The sequence below is a fragment of the Corvus hawaiiensis genome, chromosome 15 (genome assembly GCF_020740725.1).
Source record: "Corvus hawaiiensis isolate bCorHaw1 chromosome 15, bCorHaw1.pri.cur, whole genome shotgun sequence".
NCBI classification, from domain to species: Eukaryota; Metazoa; Chordata; class Aves; order Passeriformes; family Corvidae; genus Corvus; species Corvus hawaiiensis.
In genome coordinates this window covers 9,243,713-9,267,439 of record NC_063227.1, presented here as the reverse complement: position 1 = coordinate 9,267,439, position 23,727 = coordinate 9,243,713, and the positions used below count along the sequence as shown (strand labels likewise).

Sequence of the window (23,727 nt, the reverse complement as noted above, 5' to 3'; positions counted from 1 at the left end):
GGCCTCACCACCCTCACAGGGAAGAATTTCTCCCTAATATCAAATCTAAATCTCTCCTCTTCTAGTTTGAAACCATTCTCCTCTGTCCTAACACTATCTGCCCATATAAAATTTGCTCTCTTTCCTTTTTGTAAACCCCATTTAGGTACTGTTAGGGTCTCGAACATCTCCCTGAAGCTTCTCTTCTCCGAACTGAACACCTCCAACTTTCTCAGCCTAAGATCTCCTGCTTTCGTTTGGTTTGGTATAAAGGCAGTAAGAAGGATGACCAAGGGTGACCCCTGCCAGTGCTGGAAGTGGCTGAGAGGGGGTCGACACCAGGAGGCACTGAGGGGACCTGGGGAGGCAGCGCGGGTGACATTCCCCCGGCGTGGGCTGAAGCCAGGAGAGCCCCCGGGCAGGGAGATCACGAAGGGGCTGGAGCCGGTGGGACACCCGGAGCGCGGCAGTGCAACCACCCGCCCTGAGTCCCGACTGGGGGAAGGATGGAGGGAAAAAGTCTGGATGAAGAAGAACGTGGAGATGAAACACCGATCTGGGAAGGGGGATACAGGACATCCCTTGCTGCTTCCCCCCCCCCCCCCCCCCGCCGCGACGGGACTGCGAGGCACGGACGGAGCGACGGGTGGAAAGACGGAGGGATGCAAGGGCGGGTGGGCGGACGGAGGGCCGGATGGATGCCCTTCGCGGGGGGTGGCCCCTCTCCCCTCTTTCCCTCCCCTCCCGGCGGGCCGGGCCGGGCCGGGCGGCTCCGCTCCCCCCGCGGGGGCCGCTCCCGCCCCCGCCCCCGCTCCGCCGCCGCATTTAACGGGGCTCGCCGCCGCCGGCCCGGCCCGTCCCGTCCCTGCCGCCCGGTCCCGTCCCGCTCCCGGCCATGGTGCGCCCGCCGCTGCCGCTGCTGCTGCTGGCGCTCGGCCTCGCCGCCGCCGCCAAGTCCCCGTACCAGCAGGTCCTGCAGCACAGCCGGCTCCGCGGCCGGCAGCACGGGTAAGCGGCGTCCCGCGGGGATGGGGAGGGCAGGGGGCAGGGGTGGGGGGGAACCTCTTTTAAATCCTTTTTTCCCCTACGTTTTCCCGACTCCCGTCGGCAGCGGGCGGCCCGCGGGGGATGCGCCCGGAGCCGTCTCGCCCGTGCCGCGCAGCCCCGCGGGGTCTTTGTGCGGGCGCGGAGGCGGCGCCGAGCCGGGGCCGCGCGGGCACCGCGGGGAGCTCTCTCGGTAACCACTTCTTTCATTTCTTTCACTTTCATCCTCGGGTAACTATTTTCTTTCGATAACTTTTCCGCTTTTCCGTCACGAAACTTAGTATTGCAGATGTCAGTTCAGACCCCTCAATGCTTCTTTATCAGTATATCCCTGTTGAGGAAAAAGGGGATAAAAATCCCTAGATTTTGAACCATTAAAGATTTTGTGGAAAGAATTGTCGCTTTCATGAATTTGTAGGGGAAAAAAAGGAAAATCTCTTCAATGTCTCTATGGAGTCAGCACCAACTTACTCTTTGACAGGAAACCCCAGTCAGTCTTGGAAGTTTTCTTGACAAAAAGAATCACTTATTTACTCATAAACCTTACAAGATAAGGCCTACGGAAAAATGCATGTAGACCTTTCTTGCTTGATACACAGCATGTTATAGAGTGAGTACTTTGAGACTTCATTAATAGGCAGAAAACTAACCCAATGTTAACAACCAAGTTGTTTCCACTGTTTTTAAAATGTATTAAGAATTAGGAGTGGTGAAAGGATGACAGACCTTTCAGCTGGCTTCCATCTCTCAGGATGGTGACAGTGATTGAGTTGAAGCTTCTGTTTAAGTGCATTGCTGGAAGCAGGGTCATGAAATGCTTTAAGTAAAAAAAAAAAAACCTCCCAAGATTTAAATGTTGCAATTTGATACATTCTCTGGCAGGGATCCAGGTCAGAATTTATGACAAGGGATGTGCTGTTTGTATGTCTGATCAGGTACACAATCCAACAGGCAAATTCTGAGCTGATGTCTACTTGTAATAGGTCAATAATGCCAGAACTGCAGCGATTTATGTAGAAATACAGTGAGTCTTGTTCACCATCTCTGTGTGATGTGAAACTTAAGTAAATAGCTCTGCTGATAGCCCTGAGACTGAAGTTTGCTCAGGCTGAATAAGTTAGGGCAGCCTGGTGTAAATCAGTGCACTCATCTCTGCAGAGAGGAGCTTGTTATGTTACTCCCTGCTCAATTAACAGAGGCACCGGGTAAGATGTGACTGCCGTCCACTCTGGTGCCTGAGATCTTTGGATGACCCAAGGAACTGGAACGCCAGAACTTCCATCTGAGTTGAGATTAACCCAGTGTGGCTGATCACAGCTCTTTGCTCCCTGCTCCCGTTCTGATGGAGAGAGGGATTTATACCAAGCTCATTTTTGAACATACACGGACTTTTGACCATTGATTAATGATGTGCCAAAGAGATACAGCAACACGAAACCAGCCCAAAACATCGTGGATGTGGGGCATGTTGTGTTGCTTGCAGGAGCCAGCTCCACAGGGATGTGCAACCAGGACTGCCACCCTTTGCTGTGAGCATCCCCCACACCATCAATGCCCCCATTGAGCCGAGAGTGAGCTGGGAGGCAGAGCTTGGCTCTACAGCAAAACTTGTATGTCTTAATTAACTTTTTTTAAAATGAACCAGCTCAAGTCAGTGAGAGGAGCTGAAAAGTGTATAACGAACATTAACATTTGAAAATGAAAATGTGGGAGTGCTCTCCCCAAACCCACCCAGCTTTGTGGGCACAGCATGATGCTGGGGAGCTCCATGGCCACAGTCCTTGCATCCTTACATCTGGGGCTGTACATTAAGTCCTGCTCTTCTCAGGCTCTTCCCAAGGGCAGCCCCTGTCCCAGCAGCTCCCAGCTGCCGCTGCCAAGCAAAAGGCATTGGCTGAAGGGGAACAATAGGCAGTTTTATCCTGGAGTCAGAGCGGCTGGCTGGGAACGGCATGGCAAAGGTGATGAACTCCAACGAGGAGAGGGAAGAGTGTTGACAAATTCATTTTAAGCCAGACTGGGCAAGGAACCAGAACATGCAATGCGGGGAGCCGCTACTACAGCGTGCCTGCAGGAATCGTTGATAACACAGTCCTGAGCAGGGATTTTTCCACACTGAGGAAAAACTGGAAAAAGGTTTTCTCCCATAAGGCAAGGAAGGAGGAGCAGCCCCACAGAACTGCAGGGAGGAGGGAGCAAGGCAGTTCAATACTGTCCTGGAGGCACAAGGGTTTTCTTGGCAGGCTGCTGCTGGGGATGCGGGGGAAGTGATCAAACAAGTCCTTCAGTAGCCAGGCTTGTCAAGATGAATATTAGAGGGATTGTCCACTGCCGTCAGCCAGACGCTAAAATCGAGGCAAGGTTTGGAATTTCGATGTAATTGGAACCATATTTCGGCACGGCGGGGCCGGGTGGCCAAGGTGGGCTGAGTCAGAGAGCACAGACGTCTCTCTAAGTGATGATTTGGCTTGGAAGTTGCTGAGTCTGGGCCAGTTTGCACCAGCTGAAAGTTTGGTTTTGTGATTTCTAACTTTTTTTTCAGTAGGTTCTTGCTCCTTGTTCCCTGCCTTATATACAGAAACTGAATGAAATCCTTTCATGAAGAAACAAACTACCATTACTGGATGTGGCAGTAATGAGGGAAACGATGAGCTGAGTCCCCACAGGTCCTCTCTTTCCCCTCGGGGCAGGATGAAGGTGCCTGGGACATGCAGGGTCGGATGCTGCCTCCGCAGGGCCCTGCGGCAGCCGCACCAACAAAGGCTCATTGAAGGCAAGCCAGGCTCCCGCGGAGGCTGGCACTGGAGCCAGCCAGCATACAGGAGACCCTCAGGTTAACTCATGCTAATGATGGGCATGCTGGCCCGTTTCGGGATGCCGCTGAAAAGCAAGCACGGCTGCAGGAGGACTTGGTGGTTGGGCTGCAAACTCTGCTTTTGTTCATTTTGGGGGGCAAGCAGGCAGTGCCTCGGTCAAACGCAGCGGGACACAGGCTTCTGCCTGTTCTCCTGAGCAGATCAACAAGACCTTCACAAGAGCATCTCCAGACTCCATTCGGAGTTTCGTTTGTGCAAATGAAAACTCCGCCTTGGACAGCACAGAGCACTTCTGACAGGCTGAAGTGATGATTTATGCATTTTGCTTAATTATTTGTTTTCCCTTCATCTGCTTGGCAGCCAATACTGTGCATACTTTTGGTGATGCTGCTGCAACTGGGACATGGTGTTGGAGTTGGGAATCCAACCTCGGCTGGGCTAAGCATCCTCAGCTTGCTTGGACATTTGCTACACCTCTGGTCAAGCCCAGAGGCAGTTGATGGCCTTGCAACCCAGATCCATAAATCATATCTTTTGTGCTGACCATGTTTTGCCTACACATGTGGCCAGGGTTGCTGGCCACAAACCACAGAGATGGTGAGCCAGGCAGAGCAGAGAAATGCTGTGCTGGCCAAACCAGCAGCAAGGAAACTCCCAGCTCCAGCTTGACCACATCTCTGCTCACGGTGATGCCACTTCTTAGAAAGCTGAAGAGCTGCAGTCAGCTCTCAGCAGGGTTACTCACACATGGAACACCAACCACCAGGTGTTTTGGCTGAACAGGAGCTCTTGGTACCTTATGGGCTGATACAGCCGCTCTTGATCTGTGCTGTCATATCTGGTGTGTTGAAACAGGGGAGGGCAGTGCCACCGCTCCTCCTCCCCTCATTCAGCTCAGCATCCATGTTCAGAATTTGCTGAGTCTATCATACGGCAAAAGTTCTGGGTTTGGTGCAAGCCTGTAGGCTGATAAATATCTGTCTTACCTTTTTTATATCCTAGACAATAAAATAATGGTTTCTTTTGGAAGGATTTGTATTATTACATAACTTTCTGAGGCTTTAGCTGTGATCCCGAATTTTAAGTAGCTGTTCACCATGGAAATTCTGAGCAAAATATTTTTACTTGATTTGTTTACGTTTTGGTGAGAGGTGGAACATGGAAAAAAGTCAAGAATTTGCGTTCAGTGAAGAAAGAGATGCTCTGGCAGAGTCAAGAGAGATCTCTTTCACTGCTTCCTCCATTTAAGGGTGGTCATTATAGGCCTAAATTGAGCAAGTTGACCTGCAGCTCTCAAGGTTTCCTCCCTTGCAATCCCAGCAGGGCTTTTCAGGCACTGTCAGGTGCGGTCTGGCTCTGTGCTGGGGGTCAGCATTGAAGGAGGGAGGCTTACAGGACCCTCTTCTGCTCTGTCATTTCTTGCAGCCCCAACGTGTGTGCGGTGCAGAAGCTGATCGGCACCAACAGGAAATATTTCACCAACTGCAAGCAGTGGTACCAGAGGAAGATCTGCGGGAAGTCCACGTAAGTCCCTGAGTGCCAGACAGGGTCTCCCCAAAGACCCTGTTGTGGAGGTGGGTGCTGGCTGGGAGAAGCAGACAGCAGCTGTGGGATGTCAGAGCCCATGGTGTGGGTGTCACGTGTGTATGTGTTAAGAATTACTTTAGCTTTTTACCCCCTAAGAAATATTTGTTTTTCTAAAACACTTTGATGCTAAGAAGAAAAAGTGCCATGTAAATATAAACCCTGATGGTTTATTCTAATTGCATTTCTATGTATACTTATATAGCTCTCAGTGCTGTAATGAAGTGTGTGCCAGATGTTTTCTAGTACTTAGCCCTGTCTGTCTCCATGATAGGTTCAATGCTGCCTAAATTTAAGAAATAAAAAAGGGGAAAAAAAGGCAGCCCAGAGTTGATGGATATTGGAGAGAATGTAAAATTCATCTCCATCTGTTTGCTTTGGAAGGGAAAACAAATAAAAGGAAAGATGTGTCAGCTTTAGCCAACACTCTGATGACTCCACCAGGAAAGTTAATCAGACTTGCAGGCCAATTCCACGTCTAAAATTGCAAACAATAATATTCAAGTAGCTGTTTCATGAAGAATCTGTGTGAGCAGCCTCAGGACATTCTTTTGAAAGATGCAGTCAGCAGATAATTAAGGCTATGCATGCTTGACTATCTGCCAGGCTGTAGAGAAGGAGCGGGGAATCTTTTCCCTTGCTGTAATCCAGACTGGACTTTTGGACACACTGGCCCACAGCACAGACCATCACAACACCCAGGGTCAGTGCAAAGATTCCCTGAGCAGTCCTGGCTGTGGGATCAGAGCTGTGGGCCAGGTCTCGTCCTGGATCTGCAGGGTCAAGAACAGAGAGAAGAAAATCATCTCATGTGTTTCTCTTACGGCTCAATGTAAATTGGAATTAGAGCTATAGCAACATGCTGCTCTTTACTGCAGATTTGGGTTGCTGTCATTGGTGTAGCTGGGACACCTGGCCATTGGGATTCATGTCTGGTGTTGGTGTGGGGAGGAGGCAGGCAAGCCAGGAGTCACGGCTATGCACAGCTTTTGGCTTTCATTGTACTTCACATGAATTTGCCCTAAGAAGGAAAGTTCTGTACTTCAGGAGGATGTATTTCTGGATGTACCATGTAGTGTGCACATACCATTGTTTTCCTTATGTCCAACTGTCCTAAAAAAGGAGAGGCAATAATGTAAAAACAAGCAACCAGCCCCCCTCCCCTTAATTCTACAAACACAAAAATTTGGAAAGGCTTAACTTGGGTGATTAGAGTTCAGGCTGTCATCTTGGCTGAATAATGGCCTTCTTGACATAAAATGGACAAGTTTATGGCACAGCAATATGGTCTCATCATTGCCTTTTCTGATAACAGAGTAGCTTAGTATGCCTCCAAAGAAAACACGACCCAGCTGTGGATGTGGGAGAGTTTTCAGTGCTGTAGTCACTGAAAGGCAAAGCAGTCCAGCCATGGATTTCTTTAGCTCTGAAGCAAATGAGAAACTAACCTTATGTAACCCAAGTGTGCAGCCGTATTTGGCACAGACAAACTCATCCATCCGCTTATCTCTGGGAGGAGGTGGAATAACTGGCATCTGGCAGTATTTCATGATTTCATTTGAGGAGATGGGGTGATCTTTTCTACCTCATTTTCTCTGCTTTTACCCAAGTGTCTCACCCAATGATGCATCACTGAGAGAAAAGCACACAAACCATTAACCTGCCTGTTAACCTATGAGGTAATCTTTCCGTTATCCACGGAATTTGCTCACTATTCTTTGTTTTACATCATCTCCACAATGGGTGTTATTGTCTTCTCTCCTCCCAGTCATTCTTGAGCCTGGGCCCTGCTTTCTCCTTTAGCAGTGCTGGTGCAGAACAAAAGACACATGCCTTGACTCGGATTTTCCGGAGGGCCCTGGGACAGCTCTGATTACAAATGTTTGCTTGTGATGGCTCCCACTGGACGTGGTGTGCCTGGCATATGGAAGCAATCAGGAGTCATTTGGGCTATAAAGGACATGATGCATTATGCTGTAGCAGTCAAATTCTTTCAGCAGTGTCAGGAGTCTGATGCTGTGCTGTGCTCAGGTGCCAGAGCCCAGAGAGCAGGTGGGCACAGCTGATGGTCCTCAGCATGGACCTCCAAACTGGCCCCTTCTGTTGGACTGAGCTGGTCTGTGAGAGGTTTTGAGAATACCACATACCCTTAAATGCCAGAAAAAGTCAGGATTTGGCATGTTTGTCATCATAACTCTGTGGATCCAGCCTTTGCTTGGGATCTGTACTCAGCAGTCCTCTCCTAAAGCTGTGTGCGTGGTACTCTGGTTGGCAGGGGGATCCCTTCCATCAGCATGGGCATTTTCTCCTCCTCCTAAAAGGTTTTTCCCACATGAGAACAGCAGTCCCGGGGAGGAGACACTTGACCCATCTCATCTACTTCACATTTGACCTGGCTGTTATCCTCCCTATTTGCTTAAAGTGTCAGTGGTGCCACAAGCTGTATGTGTGTTGCAGGTGAAAATGCCTGGCTCTAGGATGATAGTTTTGACTGCTTTGGTTTCTTTCCTTTTCCGGCTCTGAGCACTGTTTCAAACAGGTAGTAGGGAGGGAGGTCAGTGACAACTGGCAGGAACTACCAAGGAGCAAAGCTGAGCTCCTGCAGAGCTGGTTCAGAGCAGACAAATTCATCCCTGAGCAAGGAAGACAGAAAAGGCTGCAAGCCTGCATAGCATAACTTCACTCGCTGTGGAATGATCACATCCTGCATCAGGCGGCTCAGAGTGACTGGAGCAGCAAGGAAAGCCAGCCTGAAAAACACAGACGTGTTTGGTCTTTAGTCTTAGCTCTGTGTGCCTCACCTTTGTGCTGCTGCTCCAGGCTGAGAGGGCTCAGACCCCTGGGCAGCAGCAGGTGCTGTGCTGAGCTCCTCCGTGGCTGTTGGCAGAAACAGAGGTTACACCTCGGTGGGGAGACTCTGGGGCTTTGTAGACTTGATGCTTCTGGCCCACAGGGGTGGAGTAACTCCACTGGGGCTGTTTGTGCACAATGGAAATTTTAATTCATGCATCAGAAGAAGACTCCTACCTCTTTATCTGCTTTTTTTTTTCCTTTGTTTTTCTCTACCGAAATATTGGCTCACACAGTTACAGAGAAATTAAGTAGAGGATTTATGTAGAGTTTTTATCGTTGCTGATGAAGTGAGATAAGACAGTTGGCAAGAATTCTGACACTGCTTGGATTTCAAGGAGCACTGAGACAAAATTGTTTTGGTAATTAGGTAATTTTCCACTGTTGGTTATTCCAAAGCCAGAGAAATAGTTCATTTAGAGTATCTTTTCATCATTTTGCCTGTGTATTTTATATTTTTCTACCTCCCTTATGCACTGGACTCATTATTACAGAATTGGGGTTGCAATGGAACACATCCCCACACAATGTTTTGTCTTGAGAATGAAAAGACAACTCATAAATTCTGGTTTGGATTACTTTTTGAGGAATAACCCATTAATAGATTCCTTTTTTTTTTTTCTCTTTTAAATTAACTTTCCTTTTTTCATGTCTGATGCACTTTCTTCAGTTTAGAAAAAGATTACTGGCACTTATTTTACAAAAACAAAACATATGGGCTTTATTACAGGAAATTATTACAAATGGATCTTTTTCCACTAATATATGCCTAAGCTTATTTTTATTACCTTGAAAAATGCACTTAAAATTTAATTTCAGCTCCTAAGAATGCAACAGCAGTGGAACAATGACTAATAAAAGCCTAAACTAAAGGAGCTTGCTTCTGCAGGCAGACACAGATAGACATTTAAGAAATAGTGTTTCGAAACCAGAGGCTAAAAAACTATAGATTTGTCTTGAAATTACTCACTGAGGAGGTCAGGAAGTTGTGGTCAAGGCATTGCAGAGTGGATGACAAATGCTCTTTGTGTTAGGGCAGTGCTGATCTAACCCACATCGCTGGCATCCGCTGTGTCCCGGTGGATGGTCTGTGGCCACTGAGCAGACAGCAGAAACAGGGATGCACAGGGCAATTCCAGAGGCTTTTGTGCAGAACCCACTGTGTGGAGCAGTGGCTGGGAGGTGTTCAAGGGAAGTACTCCTCCCTGGGCAGCAGTCTGTGGCTCCGGCCCAGCTGGAGCAGGACGTGTCAAGAGCAGCCTCCCTCCCCCATGGATGTGTAGGGCACGGCAGCACAGAGGTGCAGAGCATCCTTCTGCCACGGCCCTGATGCTCCTTTCCAAGGGCTGGAGGTGGCTGCAGGACCAGTTGGGAACATGCCCTGGGCCCACCCCTGAGCAACCCCTTGAACGGTGCCTTTGGGTGGGCTGGATGGTCTCGTGCTTCCACCAGCCATGGGAGGCCAAATGCCTGAAGCTGAAGCTGTGTTTAATAACCATCATCTCTGGCTCCTTGTAGGTGCCAACCCTTGGCTGAGCACCTCTGTGTTCACCTGGCCCTTTGCAGCAGTTTGCCAGTGCTTGGAATGGTGATGTGCCAGGCACATACCAGGTGGTGCTGAAGGTCACCTTCAGTGGGAGAGTGAGACAGGGGACTTGAGGGAGTCCCTGCCCAAGTGGAGCTCACCCCATTACTGCCTTGGTGCTTCTTGCCATGAGCAAGCATCTTCCTGCTGGAGATGCCCACAAACCCACTGAAAAGCAGGAGATGCAGTCATGGAATCACAGAATGGTTTGGCTGGAAAGGGACTTCAAGCACCATCCAGTTCCACCCCCTGCCATGGGCAGGGACACCTTCCACTGGACCAGGTACCTGCATCCCTTCCCAGTGCCCTCCCCTCCTGGCAGGCACCTGGGGCCTGGGGCAGCCCTGACCCAGTGTGCCACAGGCTATGTTCATCCACGTCCTGCCCCTTTGGAGCAGCTCATTAATCTCCAATTGATCTATAAGTAAGGCTTTTAAAGCCTTCGTCAGCACTCAGGAATTATTTATGCTGAACTTTGGAATGATTTCTCTTTAATCAGTTCTTCATCTTTGATTACAGGTCTGAACCAAGGGAACTGTCTAGACTGGATTTAGTTTCTAGGGTGAAAAAAAGAAAAATTGGAGGTAGGGGAGGGAAGTGGTGAGGGAAGAAAGTGTGTGTTTCCAATGAACACGAGACAGGGGGGCTGGGAAAGTGGAGCAGCAGGGTGTTAAGATCTCCAGTAGTCAAAGGAAGGGATTGCTTTAGGCAAACTCTTTCCCACATGGAATATATAATGTCTAGACAATCAGTCTGGGTTTGCTTTGTAATTCTCTTAGGAAACCGTGACACAGAATTTATTTGCTTCTGTCACAGAAAAGCAGGTATTTGTTTCACTTTCTGGCTCTTAATTACCCTGAAGAATTCCCTATTAAACCCCAGGCATTTCCACTGTTTGTTAACAGTTTTAAAATGATGACAAATATCTGAAGCTGGAGGATTTTCCTCTCCATTTGAGTGAGTGTGCTGAGCCTCAGCAATACAGCATCCTACTTGTCTCAAATCCAGCTGGGAGCACAGAGGAAATCTTTGGGAGGAACACCTATTCCCTGGCTCTCTCAGCCTATCAATCTGGTGGCCTTACTCCTTTCACACCAAGTATAGAGCAATAGGTGAAAGAATCCCCTGGGAAAAATAAACAGGCAACTTCTGGATTGATTTTTACTGATTTTTTTTCCTTTTTCTTTTTGCTTTTTTTTCTTTTCCCTGTTAATACCAAGCCATGTTCCCTCAAATGGCCACCTTTGAGAATCAGATGATTTGTTTCCCATTGATCTGCAGATGATGAATGCAGTTTTCAGGGAGCTCTGGCTTATTTAGGATCTGCAAATCGGCAGGACAGCCCAGGATGGTGTCTCTGACCCCTTTGGTTTTACTGGGCGAAAGTGCTTCCAGTCAGAAGGAAGTGCTGCTTTGAAGGTGCTCACATGGACACAGCTGTGCCTGGCTGCCTGTGGATGCACATCCCACTGCTGGTGAAGTTTCTCCTTGCAGGGCTTTTCCCAAGTCCTTGTGCCAGTGCACATATCTGAGAACAGGGTTCTCCTTTCCCTCCAGGTCTGTCTTGTGGATTTTGCCATAAGTAAGCAAATAATTTCTGGTGGTGGACTAAAACAGGGTGAAATGAGAGGGAAATGCTTGGCTGGTTTGGTCAAACAGCCACGGTGGAATTGCGGGTATTGGCTGAACAGTGATGAGATGTGACAGCAGCAGTCAGCCGAGGAGATCCCCAAATCCCGTGGGAAATGTGCCCAGATGAACCAGCACTGGCAGTCTTGTTGAGACTGTGGAATCAGTTTCCATCCACTGTTTGTACAAAGTCTCCTGGAAAGTGTGGTTTTGAAAAGAAATTGTGTCTGCTTTTGTTCTGTGGAGAAATTGGCAACATGCAGCCCTGAAGGAGATAAAAAGTGTGGTTTGTCTTTTGCTGAAGTCTGTATTTCTAATGAAGCGTCTGCTTGGAAACATCCCCAAATATGGATGGACCCAGAACTGTAGCAAACAGAGAAAAAGCAGCAAGATACTGTTGGTTAATCTGCCGTATCCATCTCTTATTCCAGGGTAATCAGTTATGAGTGCTGTCCTGGATATGAAAAAGTTCCTGGAGAAAAAGGCTGCCCAGCTGGTAAAAATATGTTTGACATTTTTTAGACTTCTTAAAATTATACAGCTGCCTAGTAAAGGGAAATGTTAGAAAATTGCTCAAAGTGGATTTGATTTTTGCAATTTATGTGCTGTGTTGCCATGAACAAGTGCAAAATGGACTCAGTGGAGGACTAGCCAAGGGTCAGATCAGCTCCAAAGCATGCTAAATGTTCCAGACAACTTAGAACCTTGGATATAATTGAACTTAATCGAGCATGGGAGGGCCATAGGGAACTACTTATTCCAGCAAGTCATATATCTATATTGGCAATGCAATGCAAAGGAATGATAGAGTAACAGACAGCTCTGCCAATCTCTGCTCATTTTTATTTTCACAGATTCATAGAATGGTTTGGGTTGGAAGGAATCTTAAAGATCATCTGGTTCCAACCCTCTGCCATGGGCAGGGACACCTTCCACTATCCCAGGTTGCTTCAAGCTTCATCCAACCTGGCCTTGAACATTTTGGCAAGCATGGGGTTAGCAAAATCACATTTAGTTGATATTGGGAGGGAATTAATTGGGTTTATTGAAGAAAGCCATATTCTGCTTTTGCTTTTGCTTTTAGTACACTTCCTTCCACAAAAGGCTGATGCCTCCAAGTTAACCACATGGGCTGGTGCAGGTGGTCAGTGGAGACTGAGACCAGCAGTGTCCAGCACCAAATCCCAAAAGCCTGAATACAAACAGGATTGTGTGAAAGCAATCAATATCTTTGCTTGCGTAAATCCCATCTGTATAAATCCAGCATAAGTCCATTCAAACTTGCAGAAATGCAGTAGATCCTGGATTACACTGCTGTAATTGAGGGTGAAGCAGTCAGGCTATGATTATTTATTATCTAATTAGTGAACAGATACCAGTCCCCTGATGTGCTTCATTTCCCCAAGCATTCTCACCAGCTATGCTTTAATTCAGTCAGAAGAATGAATGATGTTTCTGGGAACTCAACCTTCTCTTCTTTCAGCTCTGCCACTTTCAAACATCTATGAAACCCTGGGAGTGGTTGGGTCTGCCACCACACAGCTCTACTCCGACCGCTCCAACCTAAGGCCAGAAATTGAAGGACCCGGAAGTTTTACAATTTTTGCTCCCAGTAATGAGGCCTGGGCGTCCTTGTCTGCTGTAAGATAATTCCTCTGCTTTCTCCTCTTCCTCTGATTTTCCCTAGTGGAAATCCAGCTCTGCAGGGGTCTGGCAGGATAGACATAGCACTGATAGAAGAAGGACTGTGGATTTCCAAGGCGGTCCATCAGCTCCAGAGCTTCGCTTCTGAAGGATCCCATCACTAGAGAGATGTGGATGGAGAAATCCCCTCATTCAGTTTTCCCTGCCTGTTGCTATTAGAGATTGCATTGAGACCTGCAGCAAGAAGCTTCCCATCCCTTTCCAGTTTTCTTGTTGACCCTTACATTGCCATTCTGGTTGTTCTTAATTTGTACAAATAGCCAGTCCCAACTGGAGCCTCGGTAATTCCCACGTGAGTGTTTGCCATGCTCAATTAGATGTACATTTCCTTTACATTCATTTTCATTTTCTCACTCTGTGTCTTGTGGTATTTCTACTCCTGAAATGGTCACTGCTGTCCTGCTGGTGCTCCCATCCCAGTTTAGCATCCCTGTGAACAAGAACAACTACTCGGGCAGGGAGGAGGGATATTTTTGGGTCTCCCCACTGCCAAGCCTCTGCCCCAAATGCCCCAGCAGAGCCCCTTGCAGGGATGATGCTGTTGGGAAAGGTCTTTTGGTATGTTTGTCCATGGCCCTGTTGTCTTACTGCTCCTTTCAGTGCAATGATCCCACTCTGGAGCTGCAATCATCTCTTTGTCTGCCAAGTACTGAGGGTGTCAGAGCTGTTAGCTGCCTTCCTAAGGCAAAAGATAAAGGTTTGAGAAAGTTGAGCACTTAATTTACACAAATGGCATGAAGCTGAGTGAATCACTTAATATTCATGCCCATGCCCCCACCCTGGAAGCACTCTGGGTGCAGCCAGACCTCCTGGTCCTCTCTAACAGCTGCCTAATTGCACTCAGTACTGAAAAATTGATTTTTCTGGTTTTCAGGAAACTCTGGATTCCTTAGTCAGTAATGTTAACATTGAGCTGCTCAATGCCCTCCGCTACCACATGGTGGACAAACGGGTCCTCACAGATGATCTGAAACACGGGACTACACTGAACTCCATGTACCAGAACCTGCCTATCCAGATCCACCACTATCCCAACGGGGTAAGGCACTCACAGAGTCAGAGTGGCTCAGGCTGGAAGGCACCACAGTGGGTCATCTGGTCCAACCTCCCTGCTCAAGCAGGGGCATCCCAGAGCACTGGGCACAGGATTGTGTCCACATGGTTCTGGATATTTCCAGTGAGGGAGACCCCACACCCTCTCTGGGAAACTTGTTCCAGTGCATGGTCACCCACAGTAAAGAAGTTCTTCCTCATATTAAACCTACCCACAGCATGCTTGCTTTTTGGCTGCCTTGCAGCTCCTACACTGTCCTTGTGCCTCCAGGACTCCGTAAGGCTTAGGTTGATCTAAGTATACATATTTTGTATACTTAAATCATATGATTTAAGATACATACTTTGAAGGAGTTGGAAAGAATACTTATAAGCAGATGGTTTCCTCAATGCTGTTGCAGGGCAGTTGCCCACGCTGCTGTGTAACTGTGCTTGCCCAAGTATTGGTTGTGGCTTATTTTATTAGTCTTGCGGGTAGACAAAACCACTGATGATTTTCAATGCTCTTTGAACATTAAATATTTCAAACATTCTTGATAGAACGTTCTCATTCTTGATATGTCTTTTAAGGAAATCACATTTCTGCTCTTGCTGATTAAATAAAATGCTCACTGCATTTGAAATAGAAATAGAAAAGCAGCAGAGGGTGCTTGACCTTCTGGTTTTAGTGCATGAAACAGCCCATGGCTCATTCCCTCTGCAGATTGTGACTGTGAACTGTGCCAGGCTGTTGAAAGCCGACCATCATGCCACCAACGGAGTGGTTCATGTCATCGACAAAGTCATCGCCACCACTACCAACACCATCCAGCAGATCATTGAGACCGAGGACAGCCTGGAAACCCTTCGGGTGAGTTCACACATGGGTGCTCCAGGTCTCCTTAAAGATGCTCAGTCACCCCACTCCCAGTGAATTGTCCTGAAGAGCTTTGGCATTGTCTTGGGCTGACCCTGGAGCTGCTGATGAAATCCTCATACCAATGTAGCTCTTTTTGCTTTAGGAAGAGAAGTGTTTGCTATCAGTGCAAGTAGGGTTTTATGACAGTAATTGTCACGCTTTGATGTCTGTTCGAAAAAAGAGATAGACTGAGTCTGTCTCCTCACTCTTGTGGGGGAGTCTCAGCCCTAGGAGGCATTAACTGTTTTAATTTGATGTGTCCTGATTTATTTGCTGAAAATGCACAGGGGATTTACAGTTAGCCAGCTGTGGGTTCTGTTCTGAATTATTCACTGGAACTACTGTGACCCTTTCCAGGCATATCTGGGTATTCGAACTAGCTCTCAGTCTTGCTAAAAAAAAAGGGCTCTTGTGCTCAAATTTCTGGAACACCAGAGAACCATGGGGCTGGGTCAAATTTATAAGGGGACCAAAGTGCTGAATGAAGCTATTCAGGATTTTTTGTAAGTCCTCTGAAATTATAAAAGCCTTAATAAGTCTGGCCCTCAGTGTGTGCCTGGACAAAGTTTCTAACCTTTTTATTCTGTCTGAATGTGTTTTACCCTCTCTCCTTATTTCTCCAAAGACTGCTGTGGCTGCATCTGACCTCAGCAGCTTGCTGGAAAGCGAAGGCCAGTACACACTTCTGGCTCCAACCAATGAAGCCTTTGAGAAGATCCCACGAGAAACACTGAACAGGATCCTGGGAGACCCAGAAGCCCTGAGGGGTAAGTGCTTGTTTACTGAGGCCATTGAGAGACTGAAGAGTATTTTTCAGCTCTTCTAAATTTTTTTCTCAAGGACATCTCAACAGCTCCTTGATACACTCTGACAACAGCTGCAGTAAACAGATGTGACAGAGTCTATCTTTTTTAACTGGACAGCCCAGAGCCCTTTGGTTGTAGATGTGGCAGAAGGAGTGGCATCCAGATATGGATGAGGGAGCTGAAGCAGTCCCTTGTCTGAGTTTTCTTTTAACACTTTGTGTGGTGGTGATTTCTTTTGATCCAGCAAGATGCAAGAAAAGTAGTATCTAATCAGTGTAACTTCCCCTGGCAAGTGAGTAGAATACCCACATGAAGACTTTCGAAGTTGGCAAAAGTGTATAAAAAGTGACTCTTTTTAGGCATTTTATTTCACAGGCTGTGGAATTAAAATCAGCACAATTTAAAATGACTGCATTCTATGGAGTACACCCTGGCCATTGAACAAGATCCCTAAAAGCTGCCATACTTTCATAGCTGCTTTTTGCAGCTCACGTAAGACACTCGCCTCTCTCACAGACCTGCTGAACCATCACATCCTGAAGTCAGCCATGTGTGCTGAGGCCATCATCGCTGGCCTGACCATGGAGACTCTGGAAGGAACCACCTTGGATGTGGGCTGCAGTGGGGAAGAGCTGACCCTCAACGGGAAGCCCATCATTGCCAACAAGGACGTCCTGGCAACCAATGGCGTTGTACATTTTGTTAATGAGCTGCTGATCCCAGACTCAGGTACTGGTGCCTCTCTGCATCTTTCTTTCTGTTGCCTTTCTTTTGTCTATTTTTCCAAGGAAATGCTGGATTTAGAGGGCACAGTGATGAGTGGATAGCCTTTAATGCAAGGCTACTATGTGTTGCTTTTCTTTTCAGCTAAGACTGTGTTTGAGCTGGCACAAGAATCTGAAGTTTCCAAGTCTACAGACCTTTTCAGACAAGCTGGTCTCAGTTCTCATCTAACTGGCAGTGAGCAAGTGACCCTCCTTGCCCCAGTGAATAATGTGTTCAAAGGTAAACCACAGATTAAATCCCTTTCTTCCATCAGCTTGGGCCACAGATCTCCTTCAAACAGTCTTCAGCCAAGTTTCAGTGCACAAGTATGCAAATCCTCTCTCAAATGCCTCGAGGCAGTGGCATCTAGCTTTACAATTTAAAACTGATGTGGGTAATACTCTGTATTTGAATGGTTTTTAGTGTCTCAATAGTCATTTTAAGTGGATCACTGGTTCTTTTCATACTTTTTGCTGCAGATGGACTCCCCATTATTGACAGCAACATGAGAAACTTGCTTCTGAACCACATTGTCAAAGACCAGCTCTCCTCTAAGTATCTGTATCATGGACAGAAACTGCAGACTCTGGGGGACAAGGAACTGAGAGTTTTTGTGTACCGCAATGTGAGTCCTTCCCGTGTGCTGAGTGATGCTCAGTGTTCTAAAGTTACAGCTATCGTGTAAAAAGTGTAAATGGTCATTGTGGAAAGTGTCAAAATCTCTCTTTTGAAGCATATTCTAATGAAGTCTTTTTTTCTGCGACTGTGTTTGCAGAACCTCTGCATTGAAAACGCCTGCATTGCTGCCCATGACAAGAGGGGAAGGTTTGGGACCCTGTTTAGTGTGGACAAAATGTTGACTCCACCAACTGGCTCAGTGATGGATGTTCTCAAGGCAGACCATCGCTTCAGGTGACCTTTCTGTGCTTCCCAAGCGCCAGTTAGGAGCAGAAGAGCTGCCAAAGCAGTTTCTATTTATTATGGGTTGTAGTCATGACAATGTGTATGTTTTTTTAGCATAGAAAGATCATCCAAAACCATGATCTCTCTAAATTATAGGGAGTGAAACTTCAAATAATCCTCAGCCAACTGTGAGCCAAGAGTAAGTGGTTCCCTTAATACCATAAAAATCTGGCTCTGAAGCCATCTCTGCCCATCAGGTCCGTTGTGGCCAGACCTCTCTGTCTCCCCATACCATTTGGTCCCCATGGAGTCAGCACTCCCAGGTTCCTTTACCATTGCTCATATGTTCTCTTTGGACCTCACAGGCTCATTTCCTTCCTAACCCTCATTTTGGTTATTTGATTTGCTGGACTGCAGAGGGGTTTCACAATTGTAACTTCCCAGCTTTCTCTTGAGCCCAGCATGCAGTTGACCAACACAGTGGTTTGCAGTGAAGCATTTGATGCATGTTTGTTTTGCAGTACGTTGGTGGCTGCAATCCAGTCTGCAGGTCTGACAGAGAACCTGAACAGGCCGGGAACCTTCACGGTGTTCGCTCCAACAAACGAAGCTTTCCGAGCCATGCCCCAGGGGGAGCTCAACAAACTGATGGGTGAGCATGTCTAGAACATTTAGGTGGCGAGCTGCTGTGTGTGACTGCTCTGATACCTGGAGGAATGGCCAAGTTTCTCTGCTGTATCTCATTCTTTGGCTCTGTCTGTTGGAAGCATGAGCTTCCTACCCAATGGATTTGCATAAGCAGAAAGCTGAGGATGCACAGAGTGGCACTGAATTCCCCAAGTGGGGTTTATAGTGCCTATGTTCTTGGAAGACATGTTTGTAGTGTGTGTCACAAACTCACTATGACTTCAATTTGGCTGTGCTGGTGGTGTAAGCGAGATAACTCACAGATGTTTCTAAAGGAACCAGTGAGGTCTCTGCCCTTTTCAAGGATGAAAGAAGTGAGAATGTGACTCTTGACCACACCAGATAAGGGTGTCTAAAGAAAGTTTTGCAAAGAGAAGACATGATCCACATACAGCCTCAAGTTACACTGTCTGAAATTTAACTACTAAAAGGCTGGGGCTCTTTCTCCTTCTACATATACACGGACAAAGCAGAAGGTCCAGTCTAATCCTGGGAAACCAACAAATGTTCCATTCTAGCTCAGCTGAAGAGCAGTATCTGAAAAGCAAAGGCATGCAGGCTGGGTGTGGAAAAAAGCATGGGAATGTTTAATAACTCCCTTCTGGATAAGCAGCACAATCTTTTATTTTGTTCATGTTGAAAACTGGTTGTGGTTGGAAACAATGTCAGGTATTTGAATGTAATGTCTTCTTGCATTAAAACCCAGCCAAACATTGACGTCATAATTTGGGAAGCATCTGCCCATGGTAGCTGGTTATCCTTTTAAGTGCAGGGATGTGGAACCAATAATATCAGTCCAGTCTTATGCTTAATATATAAATATTTCAGAAGTGTTTTGCAGCCATTGTAAATGGCTGCAGGAATGAAGATTCCCAGATGCAGACACTTCAGATATTCTTTTCTCACACAAATGTTTAGCTTATGCCTCTGATGAAGAAGTGGATCATGCTGGTGAGGGCGTGCAGAGTGAACTGTGGCCACCCTCAGAAAACCATAATGGAAAAAAGCTTGCATACAATCCTTGAAAGCATTGAAAGAAAAGGTCCCCCTGGCTGAGGGTGTTGTAGATGGAGGCCACCTTTGCACTAGCTGTCTGTAGTGCTTGTCAGTGACCCTGTCTGTCTGTGGGGCTTGTCAGTGGCCCTGCATCCTCTGAAGGAGAAGATGAAGAAGCGCTGCTGGCCCACTCTGTGCATGTCACTGCCTCTTCTGGAAAACAGCTGGTGCAGGAAAAGCACCTTATCTTCCTAAAATCTGTTTCAAAGCACAGCTGTATGAGTAGAGACTCAGTGGGATGGTATCAGGGCGTCAGTCCATGAGACATTAGTGTCATTTCTCCTGCACTTTTCCCCTCCCTACCCAGCTGTGAGGATTGTTGCCAAGTGACACTGGCCTTGGTGACATTTGAAAATACCAGAATGCCCTATCTGCTTCTTTATTTCACATGGGTCTTTCCCTACCCCATCCCAAACTTCCTTGGGAAGTGAAAGCAGCAAGAGAAGCAGGTTAATGCTGTGCACAGTGAGAGAATGAGGGATGAAAACTCAAGAAAGAGGGAATTCATGTGTAGGGCAGGCTTGGTAGCTACCAAGGTGGGACATTGGGAGAGTGTCCTTCTGGACTTGTTGGGATCCTCACCTGCCCCGGCAGGAATGGCCTCAATGCCTTAACCAGGTCCTTCTGCCAGGTTTTTGGTTTTGGTTTGTTTTTTCAATTTTACATTGTTTTTTTACACTTTCAGGAAATTACGGTGTTTTCCATGTAATTCCATTCCAGCATATTTCCAGTGAAATATGGGAAGCAAGTGCTGATACTGGTTTGTAGATGTAAATGTTTTCTTCCCCCAGGTAATGCCAAGGAGCTTGCCAACATCCTCAAGTTCCACGTGGCTGACGAGATCCTGGTGAGCGGCGCGGTTACTGCCCTGGTGAGGCTGAAATCCATGCAGGGAGATAAACTGGAAGTCAGCATGGTGAGTCACCTCAGATGGGGTTCTGTGGTCAGCAGGGCTGTCCAGTGTTTGTCCATATCGAGGACCAAAGCATGTCTGTGCTCGTGTGGATGGTGGGGGAACATCTCAATGTGTGCACAGTCCCACCAGTGTTTGCTGGGCTGTACTGGAGGGACTGTTGCCATGTGTTTAACAAGCTGGAAGAATGAAATGTGGTTTGCTTCAGCTTTCTCCCCAGAAGACCAATTGTAAATGATTTCCAGGAGCTGCTATAAATTTAACCCTGAGTCATGGGGGGGAAGCATAAATAAATGAAATGAATAGCTTGTTCAGCTAACATATCTCTTTTTGTGTAACAAAAATGATCCCTGCGTGGCCTCCCTTAGCACAGCAGGATTTATTTAGATATATAATTTCATTTCACAAACTCTATACTACATTAAGAGAATATAGGATCCTCTACTGAGGAAAAAAATAATTTCAGAAAATAAGTAATCATGGCCCACTCTATGCCTAAGAAAACACAGGACAAAAATGAAAGGGACAGTGTTTCCAGGTGCACTGAATTGGCCAACATGCGTGCTAGACTCTTCCCATGTCCAGTCCTGCTCTGCCCTCTCCTGATCTCATCTCCACAGCCATCTCCCTGGCAGGTTGCTGGTGGATATGCTCTGCTGCCATGGGACAGCATTCCCAACCCGTGCACTGAGGAAGTCCAAAGCCTGCAGCCATTCCAGGACAAACTGCTCAGGCTATAATTTGTTTTTATATTCTCCTTAATTGGCAAGAGGAATGAAAATGCCTTCAGCCATCCAGTAAATGAATGAATGCAAAGTGAGGGCTTTATTAATAACATTGGAAATAACAGAAGGTTCTCATCTACTTTTTTATTTTTTCTTTTACTGAACAGAAAAACAACGTAATACATATCAACAAGGAGCCTGTTGCTGAAAGTGATATCATGGCCACAAATGGTGTCATTTATGCTGTGAATTCTGTCTTACAGCCACAGGGTAGGTCCACGGTGAGAAATGTACAGAGCCAAGCCTTGTTATAGCAAAACGCCTTTGGGAAGGATTGGGGACACAGGGCAGTTGCTTCAGTTTGGTGAGGAGGGATTAGTCTGTTGTGGGATTTTCAACAGAAAATAGTGGAAGGAAGCAGCCTGCATGCTCTGACTAGTATTTCAATGCTCTCAATGTCCCACCCTTAGCCTCAAGGCCACAAGAAAGAGGTGATGAGCCTGCAGATCCAGCATTAGAAATCTTCAAACAGGCATCTGCTTTATCCAAGGTAAAAGGGAAAAATCTCTCAATGTAAAACTGCCAAAATTAAATTTTTGGTAACAATGATTGGAGGATCATTTCATATTCATATGCTGACTTCCAAGGAAAGTGAGTGTATGTGTTTCATAGAATGATCTTCTTGCATGATTTAATAATATAAGAAATAATACATTTTTCAACACAAAGCCTCAGTTTGCAGCATCCTGTGAATGTAACCTTGGCATGGTACTATTATATATCAGCTTCCAATAAGGAAGAGTCACTCATCCATAGTTTTTGGAGACTAAGGATAAATATATTGATGTGCAAACTGTTCTTATGGCTGTTGGAGATTTGTTGCATTTATGTAAACCCTGTGTTTTGTTTCCCTGCAGGTTTCTCAGAGGAATCCTCGACTAGGTAAAACAACTTCTCCAGCTCATTTCTAATTTCCACTGTGTCCCCCATCCTTTCAAGAGGGGTTTCTCCTGTTCCCTTGCTCTAAGCAAGATGTAGCATGGCTGGGAGGAGAGGGGGCAGGGGGATGGTTTGTGTCTGTCCCACCCAACTTGCTCTTCTCCTTGGCAGCACCTGTCTACTCCCGGATACTGGCGAGGATGAAGGAGAACTCGAGTGGATTCTGAGCCCATCGTGAGCAACCACAAGTCAGTGCCTCCATCCCATCCACTCTGGCTCACAGCTGAAGAAAAGGACAGAACCGTTTTTAAAAACCAAATATCACCCTCAAATTTATTTTTGTTTGCAATGAAATGGATAGGAAAAATGAAAAGCCATATATATATGTAAATATTCTAGGACCATTTTTATTTGGTTTTGACTTTAAAGTTCCCAGACCGAGAAAATGTTTTGAGGTTGTTTGTTTGTTTTCATTTTTATTTTGTTTCTTTTTTTAATAAAAATTATTCACTAATTTTCAATTTCAGATATACCCCGTTTTGGGCTTGATAAGTACATCCAAGGGCAGGTGCCTTTTTTTTTTTAAACAAGTATGTCCTTCCTTCTTCCCTTGGATTTTAGAAGTCTTCCATGAAATTCTGAATTGAAGGCTTTTATCAAAATTCTCTCTATTGACATTGAGAAAATTGCATAGTTATAAGCTATGGTTTGAAGCATTCTCTTTTTTTAACTGGGTTGGTTTTTTGATGCCTATGGGTTATAACTGTGCTGCATTTTGTTCACGAGATCTGAAATGAGAGTTCTCCCTGGCTGAAGCTTTCCAGTAAATGATCCATTTTTAATAATGGTTGTTTTTTAATAAAAATTAAAAATAAAATCAAAAATATAAATATGAAAGGTGATGACAGTGCTTGGTTGGGTTTTTGTTTGGTTTGAATTGCCTGATGGCACCAGGTGGTCAGACCTGAGCACTGGGAAGGAGGGGAATCAGATTTGGCTGGATCAGCTGTAATAGGTCTAATAGTTATCTGAGTGGAATGGCAAAGCATTTCTCCTCTCTCATCCTGGCCTGGGATCATTTTTTGCTGGTACTTTCATGAGCAGTCACTGTCACACACTCCAAGGAGCACAGGGCAGCCATGCACATCCCTCCCACTGGCTGCTCAGCCACCTTTGCTGGCAGCTGGAGCTCAGTGCCACATCCCGAGCTGCCAGCAGCATTTACTCACCATCATGGCTTTATATTCACTCCCTGGTAGTTATTAACTTGGTGAAACCCAGCAGTATGAGGCAAAAAAAAGAGTCAAGTGCAGGATACAAAAGACTCAGATTGTTTTGGTTGCCCTGGCTGAGAAATACCCTGATATTCCTCCTCCTATTAAAAGCCCAAACTGAAATTCCACATGCTCAGAGCCATCTATGTAACCCAAATGTGTGAAAAATATCCAGCTCTTCTTTTATCTCTTCTTTTATTCCTCTTCCTCACCATCCTCCTCTCATTTTTCTTTATTATTTTTCTGGCATGGTACAGTCCTGGTATTTAAGGCTGAGGAGGTGAAGGGGAACACTTTCAGCCACCTTTTCCCAGCAGCCCAAGGCAGAATAGTTGTATCAGGGGATTGGCTCCTGGGGGAAGCTCAGTTTCTTGCTGTTAAACTAATTAATTACTATTCCTTCAAAAGCTTGAGAGAGAGGGAAAGCCACCTCATATCTGGTCTGTTTTTTTTTTTTTTCTTCTTCCTTGCTACTTCATAATTAAGAGATATAAAGTCTTCACAACCTGGAAAAGTG

General features: G+C 46.3%; 1 protein-coding gene across 1 annotated transcript; it reads left to right on the top strand.

The window, feature by feature from the left end:
- Positions 1-843: 843 nt before the first annotated feature.
- On the top strand, positions 844-22,838 carry TGFBI (transforming growth factor beta induced). Its single transcript, XM_048320063.1, has 17 exons — positions 844-987; positions 5,265-5,363; positions 11,919-11,983; positions 12,971-13,128; positions 14,066-14,230; positions 14,948-15,094; positions 15,768-15,909; positions 16,465-16,677; positions 16,816-16,953; positions 17,193-17,338; positions 17,489-17,625; positions 18,138-18,268; positions 20,151-20,275; positions 21,165-21,267; positions 21,468-21,547; positions 21,915-21,939; positions 22,108-22,838. Exons 1-17 carry the CDS (start codon positions 875-877, stop codon positions 22,161-22,163), a joined length of 2,043 nt encoding a protein of 680 aa, XP_048176020.1. The 5' UTR covers positions 844-874; the 3' UTR covers positions 22,164-22,838.
- The last annotated feature ends 889 nt before the right edge of the window (positions 22,839-23,727 follow it).

Excerpts from the sequence above, each read along its gene's own strand:
- TGFBI (XM_048320063.1), top strand. The coding sequence starts at position 875 with ATGGTGCGCCCGCCGCTGCCGCTGCTGCTGCTGGCGCTCGGCCTCGCC. Across the intron at positions 11,984-12,970 it reads AGAAAAAGGCTGCCCAGCTG|CTCTGCCACTTTCAAACATC; the intron begins GTAAAAATATGT and ends CTCTTCTTTCAG. Across the intron at positions 13,129-14,065 it reads CCTGGGCGTCCTTGTCTGCT|GAAACTCTGGATTCCTTAGT; the intron begins GTAAGATAATTC and ends TCTGGTTTTCAG.